Source organism: Bufo bufo, chromosome 8 (assembly GCF_905171765.1).
Source record: "Bufo bufo chromosome 8, aBufBuf1.1, whole genome shotgun sequence".
Classification (NCBI taxonomy): Eukaryota; Metazoa; Chordata; class Amphibia; order Anura; family Bufonidae; genus Bufo; species Bufo bufo.
The window spans coordinates 141568799-141582158 of record NC_053396.1 but is presented as its reverse complement, the minus strand read 5'-3'; the positions used below and the strand labels follow the sequence as shown (position 1 = coordinate 141582158).

Here is a 13360-nt window from a genome sequence, read left to right as displayed (position 1 = left end):
GGTTATCGGGTCTTCAGAGACCCGAATAACCCGGAAACGCAGAAAACCGCAGGTCTGAATTGACCTGTGGTTTTCTGCGATCGCCGACATGGGGGGGGTCACAGGACCCCCCGGCGCATTTAGCCTAGGTGCCTGCTCAATGATTTGAGCAGGCACCGGGTTCCGATCACCGCCCGCCAGGCGGCATTGATCGGAACCATACATGACGTACCGGTACGTCATGTGTCCTTAAGAGGTTAAAGGCTATGGACACCTTTTGAGGCAGTTTTTTATCATTTACATTTTACTAATTTTGAGCAAAATTTTTTTGATATGGTCCCTGTTAAAAATTTCCAGCAGTTTTTCCCCTCCAGCTTTCAGTTTCAGTGCATCAATAGAGTATTGCACTCTGCCTGATGCTGAGTCCGTCAAGGATCTGACGGCTCTATCTGTAGCCCTTATCTTTGAACGCCTTATAACACTCATAGCAAAATTTTTGTAGATTTTTTATTTATTTTTTTGCTGATAAGAATATGGCTTACATCAGGGCTTGACAAATTTCCTTGGAATCTAGGAGCCAGCTAAAAAAGTTAGGAGCCAGGCGGAGCCGCATCATAAAGCCCCTAGTAGGTGCCCCCATAGTGCCCCCCCCCCCCCCCACTTCTCCATAGAGCCCCCCCAATAATGCTGTATACCATGTTACATATACCGCTGCTCCGTCCCCGGACCCTATTGACTATAATGCGGACGGGGGCGGAGCTCCGGCGCAGTTCGCGGTGAGAGGCCGCCGGACTAAAGTTGGACATGCAGTACTTTTAGTCCGGCGGCCTTTCACCATGCACTGCCGTGCTGCGCCGGAGCTCTGCCCCCATTATAGTCAATGGGGACAGAGCTGCGGTCCGGCGAAACAGCGGAAGGACGGATATGACAGGGTGAACAGCCTGCCTGATCCGTCCTGCCGCAAGTGTGAAAGTAGCCTTAGTTCTATAGCTACTGAATGAGACAGAAGAAGGGATGCCTTTAACATATAGATCTCCTTGAGAAGCCAATTTGATCCTAAAGGGTTAATTCAAACTGTAATCTAAACTGTGTCCTGTCCCTTCTCTTATCTCTCTGCTCCTGTCCCTTAATCTTATCACTGCTGCAAAAGCATCAGCCACAGCCTCAGTGTAACCTGTTCTAGAGTCTGACTGACTGTTCTTTTAACTCAAAGAATCGAATGAGTCACTAACTGAGTCGGATCTTTAGATTCTTAACCTGTGACTCATTCGATTCCCTGTACTTGTGTCAGTGACTCGGCTGCTAGTCCTTGCATTGCCTCAGCTCTGATTGGTTGGTGGGCGGGGAGGGGAGGGGCTAGCAGAAGCAGCTTCCACTCTAGGATCAGATTACACTCCTCCCGAGCCCCTCCCCTCCCTGCTGCCGGCGTCTCTGCTATTGTGTGCTGTGACGGAGCTGTTTCACACGGTGCTGCCTCCGGACAGAACGGCAGCTCCGCACCCATCGCCCGGGCACCTTTGAAAACGGGCTGACAAATACCCAAGCGCCAGGACTAAATTCCTGGTCGCCATGGCGACCTGGCGCCTGGGATTTGTCGAGCCCTGGCTTACATGAGTATGAGTAGTCAGGAGTTGAGAGATAGGGGCTGCAGCTCCCTGAAGGATTTAAGCTACATGCACACGAACGTTGTTTGTTTCCATGTCCATTCAGTTTTTTTTTGCAGATAGAATGCGGACCCGTTCATTTCAATGGGTCCGTTCCGTAGCCCCGCAAAAAAATATAGAACATGTCCTATTCTTGTCCGTTTAAGGCCTCTTTCACACGAGCGTGACGGATTAGGTCCGGATGCGTTCAGGGTGCGTTCAGTGAAACTCGCACCATTTTGCAATCAAGTTCAGTCAGTTTTGTCTGCGATTGTGTTCAGTTGTTCAGTTTTTTCCGCGCGGGTGCAATGCGTTTTGATGCGTTTTTCACGCGCGTGATAAAAAACGGAAGGTTTACAAACAACATCTCTTAGCAACCATCAGTGAAAAACGCATCGCACCCGCAGTTGCTTGCGGATGCAATGCGTTTTTCACGCACCTCCATTCACTTCTATGGAGCCAGGGCTGCGTGAAAAACGCAGAATATAGAACATGCTTCGATTTTCACACAATGCAGAACTGATGCGTGAAAAACAACGCTCATGTACACAGCCCCATTGAAATGAATGGGTCAGGATTTAGTGCGGGTGCTATGCGTTCACGTCACGCATTGCACCCGCGCGGAAAACTCGCTCGTGTGAAAGGGGCCTAAGGCTACTTTCACACTGGCGTTTTGGCTTTCCGTTTGTGAGATCCGTTTAGGGCTCTCACAACCGGTCCAAAACTGATCAGTTTTGCCCTAATGCATTCTGAATGGAAAAGGATCCGCTCAGAATTCATCAGGTTGCCTCCGTTCCGTCTCCATTCCGGCCTGGAGGCGGACACCAAAACGCTGCCTGCAACGTCTTGTGTCCGTCTGATGAAACTGAGCCAAACTGATCCGTCCTGGCACACAATGTAAGTCAATGGGGACGGATCCGTTTTCATTGACACAATATGGTGCAATTGAAAACGGATCCGCCTCCCATTTGACTTTCAATGTCAAAATGGATTCGCAGGTGCGAAAGTAGCCTTAGGCATTGTAACAATGGATCCGAAAAAAAAAACTGATGGCATATGGATGTCATCCGTTTTTTTTGTTTTTTTTCAGCCCGCAAAACACATACGGTCGTGTGCATGTAGCCTTAATGTGAGACTGAACAATAGTCTGTAGAGGTAGTGAAGGCTTTGGAGGAAAAACCATTAAAATGTTTAATAAAGACCAACTGAAAAAGAGATTTTAGCCCAAAATGAGTAAAATTGAATTATATAAAATGCATTCAAGGTGTCATTAGACTTTTCTTTTAAAAAAAAGTTGCCCCAAAAATTGTAATTCTTATCAAAATTGTGCTCACACTACATGCAGAGTAGCCTCTTTCTTTTTTTGATTGACAGGCTGCCTTGCTCTGAGCTCTACTAGTAGCAGGGCAGTGTGACGTACTGCAGCTTTGTCCTGTAGCTCTCACACCAGAGTTGTGGCCCCTTCACACAACTGAACGTCCAAAAGTTGGACCCCCACCTATATGCTGCTGTTAGGCCATTAGTATTATGAACCTAGAAAAACCCTTGAATTACATCTGTGCTTTTGTGGACTGCAGCTGTCCAATTCCTTAGCACTACCAAATGTTGAATGCATGCTGTTTCTACAAGCATCCACATGTGTGAACGGAGCTTATGGTTTTTGTTAACGCTAAGAATTTATCTTAGTAAATCTACGGGATATATTTTATGAAAAATGCAGTGGAGCGGATATTGTTTCTGGTCAATTCGACCAATGCATCTAATGTTTTCTTTTGCTTTTTGTCTTCTTTTACGCTCAGATTTTGCTGTTGTACATGTCTTGCATTTTTTTTTTTTACCAGGAAAAGTCATTGGGAAGAATGGAAAACTCATTCAGGAAATTGTGGATAAATCAGGGGTTGTCAGAGTGAGGATTGAAGCTGAAAATGATAAAAACATTTCCCAAGAGGAGGTACATTTCTTCTTCTTTGACCTTTTGGCTTTCAGTTTTCTTCATTACTGGTTTATTTGGTGTCTGTTCTGATTATTTGGGAAGACAAAATGCTACTGACTTGTGTAACCCACAGATTGCCAAGTGTTCTGTATATACAATCGGTTTGAGCAGATTCTGTTTTCTTGTGTCTCCAAGTTAAAGATGTATAACAGGGATCAGCAGCTTCCGGCATCCCCAACTCCCATCATGCTCCATTCAGTTCTATGGGAGTTCCGAGAACAGCCAAGAAAATGTGCATGCTGGGAGTCGTAGTTCCACCACAGCTGGAGTTCCAGAGGTTGCTGATCCCTTGTGTTGAATTTAGTCTATTCAAAGAATAGTGAGTCTCTGCATCCCTCCATCTTTTTATTTCATGCAATGCCCTTACCTTAGCTGTGAAATTATGTGCAAATGGTTGCTAAATTCATATACAAGAGGATTGTCCGACTTGTGTATTTTATTTCCGTTATTTATAGAATAGGAAATTGTATGTTTTCTATTATACACTTTTTTAAAAGGGTTTTTCAAGATTTTTTTTTTTTTTTTTTTTTTTTTTTTTTTTATCCTCTGGATAGGTTATCAGTATCTTATTAGTGGGGGTCCACCTAGGACCCCTGCCGATCAACTGGCGCTCCTGTAAGCGCTGCTGCCTTCTCGCGGCTCAGCAAGCACAGCGTCGTACATTCGCTGTGCTCTGTATTGTGCTCGGCCCCAATCACTTGAATGGGGCTGAGCTGCTCCTAGGCCACGTGATCGATGAACTTAGGAAAAGCAAAGAAGCGCCGCTGCCTTCTCAATCAGCTGATCAGCGGGGGTCCTGGATGTTGGACCCCCACTAATCAGATACTGATTTTTCAAACCCTTAAAACTTAGTGCGGATCCCAAAATCTTCCGTAATCATGTGACCAATGCTTAAGTCACATCGGCAACAATATTGTTTGCGTTCGGGGCAGCGTTGTCTCTGTACTTGATTATTTAGTGAGCATGATTTATTAGTCAGGGCTTTATCTTTAGTAAATTGCAAAACCTTCACATAAACGAGGCCTCGACGACTTGATGCAACCTGTGATCGATCTGCAGCATGCAAATATTAAAATTGTGATCATTTACTTTTAGGGAATGGTTCCTTTTGTGTTTGTGGGCACAAAGGACAGTATCACCAATGCAACCGTTCTGCTGGACTACCACCTTAACTATTTAAAGGTAACGTTTCACTCTTCAGAGTTAACATTGGATTGCACATTAAAGGGCTGTGCGGTTCTAGTATTTTGATGACCTATCCTTATTAGGGACGTCTTAGTTAAAAAGGTAGTGGGATCCCAGTGCAGAATTCAGAATGAAGTGCTACTACAGAGTGCGGAGTTCTTACTGAAGTCAAGGGATTGTAATGTGTGTGACCTGGCACATCCCTGCATTACGTAGTCAAGACACATAACAGTGCCATGTGTGCCATCAGTGTACTGGCGCTGCAGATCACTAGGTCCCCAGCAGATTACAGACTATCTCCGGAGGTCTCAGTGGGAAGCCAAGGGCACTATTGTGACAAAAAGGCACTGTCCAAAGCAGTCAACTTTTTTTGTAATGCCCACAGCCTGCCTTCGTAAAAAGAAGATAAATACTTACCTGCTGCCTGCCGCCCTGGTCCTCCGCGCTGCTCATTCTGGTCCCCCGGACTGTTTACAACATGAGCATAGTCGCATGCTTTGCTGCAGCCAATTGCTGCTTTCAGCGGTGATGTGTGGCTTGTGGCCATGTTATTGGCTGCAGCGGAGTATATGACCATTCCCATGCACCACTGGATGCAAATGGTTCAGGGACCAGAATATGGACAATGCGAGAGGCAGTGTGGCAGACCGGAGCGGCAGGCTGCAGGCAAGACTTAGATAAAAAGTCTTTATTCCCGAGAGCTCCTTTAAAGCCCGTTGGGGGTCTCATCCCTGCCTTATTGCTATAGACTGCCTAGAAAGTCATAATATAAAGCTCTTTGCCTGGTCATTATAGGTTTATAATACAACTTGAGTTGAGTAGTGAATATTTTGAGAAACACACTTCAGTTTTGCCCTCATTCATTGTCAATGGGGACAAAACTGAACAAACCGAAACGGAGTGCACCAGAATGCATTCCATTCCGGTTTGTTGCTTTCCCAATCTGGATACAAAACTGCTGCAATCAGCGTTTTTGTGTGCGCCATAGGATACTGATCAAGACCGTTCCGTTTTTTCGGACATGAAAAAAAAACTGATCCGGGGCCCATTGATTTACAATGGTTTTAGTGTCGGATCCATCTTTCTCATTTTAGAAATAATAAAACCGGATCCGTTCTGAACAGATGGAGATGGTTGTATTATTTACCGGATGCGTTTTTGCTGATCCCTTGCCGGATCCAGCAAAAACGCAGATGTTAAAGTAGCGTGAAATGAAGGAAAGTTTTTGGCCAATTGACACACACAGTATATTTGAAAGTTGCAGCAGGTTTTGTAAAATGAATGTGCTTTATTCGTGAAAAGTAGAATCCCCCTTAAAAGGTGTCATAGTAAGCAGAAATGCATGCATGGATGTTGTTCTACACGTATTAGCAGAATCCTGTATGGAAGACTGACGTGCTTATGTCATATGTCTACAGGAAGTGGACCAACTGCGCCTGGAGCGGCTGCAGATTGATGAACAGCTCCGACAAATCGGAGCCAGCTCGAGACCTCCACCAAATCGTCCTGAAAAAGAGAAGGGCTATTTAAGTGAAGACTGCAGTGGCATAGGACGAGGAAGTCGACCATATAACAACAGGGGGCGCAGCAGGAGGGGAACTGGTTATGCATCGGGTAAGTTATGAAGCACAACATGTTGCAATTTTCTTCCATCGCTGCTTCAAATTTGGACGAGGAGGTGAGATGGGGGTTCATAGTGGTACAGATATCCGTGGTTTGCTGGAGGTTAGGGAAGATTAAAGTGGTTGTCCCACTAGAACTGCTTATCCCTTATTCACAAGATAGGTGATAAGTGCCTGATCATCTGGGGTCCAACTTCTGGGGCCCCTGTTGATCACTAGAACATATGAATGGAGCCGCATGCACACTGCCGCTGTATTCAGCTCTGTGGGGCTGCCGTTGAGTTGTTGTAATGGGACATTGGGGGGCAGTTCATCTTTAGTATGCAGAATCCACACAAAATGTTCAAAGGCTCGACATTATTTCTTCCACGTTGACATGAAATAACGACATGTCCAATATTTTGTTGCAGGTACAAATTCTGAGGCATCAAATGCTTCAGAGACTGAGTCTGACCACCGGGATGAGCTCAGTGATTGGTCCTTGGCCCCTGCTGAGGAAGAGCGTGATAATTACATTCGGAGGGTTGATGGAAGAAGGCGTGGCGGAGCACGAGGTCAAGGACTTAGAGGACGTGGGGGGTTCAAAGGTAATTTATTTTTATTTTATTTTTTAAAGAAAACTTTCACCTCAGGCTACTTTCACACTGGCGTTTTGAATTCCATTTGTGAGATCCGTTTCAGGGATCTCACAAACGGTTCAAAACGGATCAGTTCAGCCCCAATGCATTTTCAATGGAAAAGGATCCGCTCAGAATACATCAGTTTGGCTCCGTTCTGCCTCCATTCCACTCTGGATGCTGACACCAAAACGCTGCTTGCAGCATTTTGGTGTCCGGCTGGCGATGCGGAGCCAAACGGATCCGTCCTGACTTACAATGTTAGTCAATGGGAGCGGATCCGTTTTCACTGACACAATATGGTGCAATTGAAAACTGATCCGTCCCCCATTGACTTTCAATATAAGTCATGACGGATCCGTTTTGACTTTGTTCTTCATAATGCAAACAGATCCGTTCTGAACGTATACAATCGTTTGCATTATAGGTGCGGATCCGTCTGTGCAGATACCAGACGGATCCTCACCTAAACGCAGGTGTGAAAGTAGCCTCCACTAAATGGCAAAGGCTTTTCCATTTTAGGAGTGGGAAATGGTTTTGTGAGGTGTCCGAGGATAAGCTTGGTGGTGGTCTGGAAACTCGGGCTCCCACCGATTGACTGGAATAAAAGATTAATAACTCTCTTTGTGACTTATTGTACATGTGCCATTGCTCTATGGAGGACAGTAGTTTTTTTTTTACTACCCAGGCTTGTGTTTGGAGAAGTCTAGACTGATGCTTAAAAGCGTCAGCTAAATCACTGAGCTCTGCGTCCATTAAGTTCATAAAAACTGGAGATTTAATTTATGTATCTACCTTTTGGGACATTGTTGCAGCATACAGTATTTGTTTCAGAAATGATATAAATTTTTGTTCTGCTTATTTTAGCAAATGATGACCAGTCTCGAACAGACAACCGACAGCGCAATTCTCGAGAACCTAAAACAAGGACAGCAGATGGTTCTCTCCAGGTTTGTCAATGAGTATTTATTATATGGCCATTAAATTGAGTAAAATATTGTATGGGGTATTCCCATCTCCGCAGGATATGCCATAAATTTCTGATAGATGGGGACCCACACCCATCTTTAGAATAGGAGTTCCCCGTCCACAATCCTGCCTGCCTGGTGAGGCGGCCACTAGTGAGAAATGAATGTGTGCAGCTCTCTCCATTCACTTGGAACCAGCCACTTACACCTGCTCAGCTACCACACATCCGCCGCCACCTCTCATTATTTCTCTGGGTACAGTGGCCAGCAGCTTCCTCAATATGCTGGATGGGAGGGCGGAGGGAACCACACCTGTCAGACGTCTATGACATTTCCTGTGCATGCGCCACAAAATATCTATAATGGAAATGCTCCTTTAACCCCTTAGGGACTTAGGATGTACCGGTACGCCATGTTTGCCGAGTCCTTAAGGACTCAGGACGTACCGGTACGTCCTAAGTTTAAAAGTAGATTGCGGCGGGGGTTAATAGGAACAGGATGCCCGCTGAAATCATTCAGCGGGCATCCTGTAACAAAGCCGGGGGGGGGTCATGTGACCACCCCGTATCGGCGATTGCCGCAAACCGTAGGTCAATTCAGACCTGAGGTTTGCGGCTTTTACCTGCGGCGGGCGGTGCCATCGGGTCCCCATGCGTCTGTGGGGGGGACCCGATGGCATGTAAGGCAGCGCGATGTCTAAGGAAGGCATCGCGCAGGCTAGAAGCTGTATGAGTAATACACACGTATTGGAATGCATTGTAAAGGATTAGACCCCCAAAAGTTCAAGTCCCAAAGTAGGACAAAAAATAAAGTGAAAAAAAAAATTGGAAAAAATAAAGTTTTCCCCAAAAAAAATGTAAAGTTTCAAGTAAAAATAAACAAAAACATAATTTTCCCTAAATAAAGTTAAAAAAAATTGGAAAAAAATAGGGGGGGGGGGGAGTATACATATTAGGTATCGCCGCGTCCGTATCGACTGGCTCTATAAACATATCACATGACCTAACCCCTCAGATGAACACCATAAAAAATAAAAACTGTGCTAAATAAACCATTTTTTTTGTCACCTTACATCACAAAAAGTACAACCGCAAGCGATCAAAAAGGCGTTTGCCCACCAAAATAGTACCAATCTAACCGTCACCTCATCCCGCAAATAATGAGCCCTTACCTGAGACAATCGCCCAAAAAATAAAAAAAACTATGGCTCAGAATATGGAGACACTAAAACATCTTTTTTTTTTTTTGTTTTAAAAAAGCTGTTGTGTAAAACTTACATAAATAAAAAAAAAAGTATACATATTAGGTATCGCCGCGTTCGTATCAACCGGCTCTATAAAAATATCACATGACCTAACCCCTCAGATGAACATCGTAAAAAATAAAAACTGCTAAATAAACCATTTTTTGTCCCCTTACATCACAAAAAGTGTAATAGCAAGCAATCAAAAAGTCACACGCACCCCAAAATAGTGCCAATAAAACCGTCATCTCATCCGCAAAAATCATACCCGACCCATGGTAATCGCCCAAAAACGGAAAAAATTATGGCTCTCAGACTATGAAACACTAAAACATGATTTTTTTTTGCTTCAAAAAAGAAATCATTGTGTAAAACTTACATAAATAAAAAAATGTATACATATTAGGTATCGCCGCATCCGTGACAACCTGGTCTATAAAAATATAACCTGTCAGATAAATGTTGTAAATAACAAAAAATAAAAACGGTGCCAAAACAGATATTTCTTGTTATCTTGCCTCACAAAAAGTGTAATATAGAGCAACCAAAAAGCATATGTACCCTAAAGCACAAAATTTTTTACCATTCAGCATTTTGCAGAAATCGAACACTGGTTTTCTAAAACTTACAGAAAACCCCTTTGATGTAGCATGAAGTTTAAGAAAGACCTATGCCATTTATCTTGAATGCGATAAACGCGTAATTATTCAACTTTGTATTGTAGATCCGAATTGACTGCAATAATGAGAGAAGTGTACATACTAAAAGCTTGCAGAACACACCCATTGAGGGCAATCGACTTCGCACTGGCAAAGACCGCATTCAGAAGAAAGAAAAATCCGAGGCGGTGGATGGGCAGCAGATGATGGTTAATGGCGTACCGTAACTTTACATGTCTCCTGTCAACCCTTCACACTCTAAGCAAAATCTAAGATTCATCCTATTTCACGTTATAGAAGCCTGTTAGGCCAAAGACAAATAGGCAAGAAGACACGGGGCATGAAACAGAGCGTTCCTGTTAGCCTTATTTTGTTAGTATTGGCTATAAACGTTTTCAAAGGTCAGACATTGGAAACCTATTTGCATTAAATATCAAACCTTCTGAGGCTTTCAAGTACATATTGCACTTGACTTAAAAAAAAAAAAAAGGAGAAAAAAAAGAAAAAAAAAATATTTTTTGTTTAAAAGAGAAAATAAATGAAAACCTACTAAGCTGTGTGTTGGTATAATTGTGTTCAGTTGCACTATTTTCAGGCAGCTGATTAGAACGGTAGACAACAGCATCTATTCAGCCGGGCTCATGTCTCCACTCATGCAGTATGTCTTACATCATTCCTACAACGCCCAATCATTGGACAATATCTTAGTGGGCCCTAATAATTGTGCAACGTAATGTCATTTCTCATTTGGTTAAAAAAAAAAAAGTGAGAAAAAAAAAAAAAGTCGTATGATCTGTGCCTTTTTTATATCTGGACATGTATGGCTAGTGTTTGAATGCAGGAATCAGGGGAGAAAAACGTAAATGTGTAAAATATATGTAGCAAATATGTAAACCCAATAGAACTCTTTTTAAGGCGAGTGCATGCTTTCCATACACACGTACACCTAAACCTCGGCTGCAAACAGTAGAAATTTGGTTTTGCACTGATACACTAGCAGATAATAATCCTGCCAGGGACCATGTTTCTTCATAGACAGAATAGATGGGGCCATTTTATTATTATTTTTTAATATTGTGAGCGGTGATTTAATGCTAGTATTGGGGCTTTGTGCCTGATGGATGAGTGCGAATGTTTAGTATCTGGACTTTCAATACCATTTTTTTAAGATTTCTCCCCCCTGCAACCTCTCCCAGTGTAGGAAGGGTTGGTAGATGCTTGTATGCACCCGAAGACCTTACACCCTTGGCATTGGATGGATTCGCTCTATCTGTAAAGTAACAATCAACCTGTACTATGTAGCATTTGTCCTTCTAATTTCATTAGCTCCATTCCTTTATTGCCTATGGACTCGCAGCATGTACCGAATCAGAGCTTCTCCCTATCTGCCAAGACTTAGCAAGTCTTGATTTATTTTTTATTTTTTTTCATGTTGTTTCCGGGAACCAGTTTTTATTTGGCTTCCCACCTACTTGCATACAACTGAATACACCATGAAAATTTGCTGCACTTAAATTAACATAAAAAAACAAACAAAAAGGAAAGACTTAAACGTTTTGCCAAACACTAATTTTAGTTATTTATTTTTTGGGAATGTATAGTATTTGGATAATGAATGAATTGGTACATTGCACACATCATCTCTACGCTGGTTTGGTTTAACAAAACTGTAGATAATTAACCAAGGTAGTCTAACCTTGTTTATGCCCACGAAGCGTTCTCTGTACATAATAGCTACAATATATTGGACTTTATGTTGACATTTGTTTGGTTATAGTGCAATATATTTTGTATGCAAGCAGTTTCAATAAAGTTTGATCTTCCTCTGCTAACTGAATTGGGGTTGACTGTTCAAAACTGAAGCCTCTACATAGGCAAAACCACTATTGTGTGAGCTGCTCTGTTATCTTACCAGTTATCAGTGGTCTTATTCCTTCACTTGACATATGCCTAAGGCACAATGTACAGATGTAGCAGAACTGAAAAGTCGGGGCAATTATCGTGAAGTAGCATTCTTAAAGGGGTTCTGCAGTTTGTTTAAATTGATGATCTATCCTCTGATCGGCTGGGGTCCGACACCTGGGAACCCCGGCCGATCAGCTGTTTGAGAAGGCAGCGGTGCTCCAGGAGCGCCGCGGCCTTCTCACTGTATCAACCTGCCTGGGCGTGGCTAAGCTCCATTCAAGTGAACAGAGCTTAGCCGCGCCCAGGTCAGTTGATACTAGTCGTGACATCACTGGGCCTGCGGTAAACAGTGAGAAGGCCGCGACGCTCCTGGAGGGCCGCTGCCTTTTCAAACAGCTGATCGGCAGGGGTCCTGGGTGTTGGACCCCCACCGATCAGATGCTGATGATCTATCCAGAGGATAGATTATCAGTTTAAACAAACTGCAGAACCCCTTTAAGAACGCCCCCTCCCGATGATTGCACTGTGTAAGTGTACGGCCTCGCGGTCAGGGTTACTGATGCAGTTTCGGAAGCCAAAACCAGGAGTAAATTAAAATAGGAGGAGACCTTGTTTCTGTCCTTTATACTTTTGTCTCCTGTTATGATCCACTCCTGATTATGGCTTTTAAAACTGACAGGAAACTTGACTGTATGGTCGTTCCTTAAAGGTTCTGCCGATCGCCCAATGAACAAGCGTTCGGTTACGGGGTGAAATCATCGCTGAGGTGGGCACCTCAAGACAGCATAATTCCTGGGCAGATGCTGTGTAAACGGTGATCTGCTGCCTGGAAACAATAAATCAGTATGGAGACTGGCAGCCTCTGTAGCAATCAGTCGTCCCGATACAGTAGAGGTGATTTGACCTGTAAATGCAGCTTGCACTTTTTTCTACTAAAGTTCAAAATTCCGTGCTGATCAGTTTAGTAACATCATAGTCAGATTTCTACTTTTCTATTAGAGCTCCAAACACGGTCATAGAGTCGGCCACATTCACACTTGCGCATTTTGGGAAGTGATTTGCATCAGTATTTTAAGCCAAAATCAAACGTGCATCCAAGGCGTAGGAGCAGATCTTTCCACTAGACTTTTTTGTCTACGTTTATTTCGTTCTTGGATTTGGCTTTTAAATACTGACGCAAAATATGAACCTGGATACTGTCACGTGAAGGTGATCTAAAATTAAGTTCTGTCTGACACTAGGGAGAGCTTAAGAATCTGATACAGCACAAGTGAATCAGTGGGGTATCAATGGGGGTTGTCAAAATCCGTATTCAGTAATCGGACTCTGGAGGCAGCAGCATGCTGTCCAAATCTCACTATGCAGAGGATCTGGAATTCAGCTAGGTCGGTTTCACACAGTCTGTGTTTGATTAGTGATTGATTGTGAGCTAAAACCAGGTGTGAAGGCTACACAGACATAAGGTATAATGGAAAGATTGGCACCTATTCTCTGTTTTTGACACATACCTGGTTTTGGCTCACAATCACTGAATCCTCTGTGTGAA

At 43.5% G+C, this 13360-nt stretch overlaps 1 protein-coding gene across 1 annotated transcript in view; it reads left to right on the top strand.

Annotated features, from left to right (window-relative positions):
- Positions 1-10970, top strand: part of FMR1 (FMRP translational regulator 1) — a 58868-nt gene extending 47898 nt beyond the window's left edge. The window contains exons 11-16 of the mRNA XM_040442482.1: positions 3464-3573; positions 4711-4797; positions 6219-6414; positions 6833-7009; positions 7907-7989; positions 9975-10970. Coding sequence (XP_040298416.1) covers positions 3464-3573; positions 4711-4797; positions 6219-6414; positions 6833-7009; positions 7907-7989; positions 9975-10136 — 815 coding nt within the window. The 3' untranslated portion in view covers positions 10137-10970. The remainder of the gene's footprint in view (positions 1-3463; positions 3574-4710; positions 4798-6218; positions 6415-6832; positions 7010-7906; positions 7990-9974) is intronic.
- The last annotated feature ends 2390 nt before the right edge of the window (positions 10971-13360 follow it).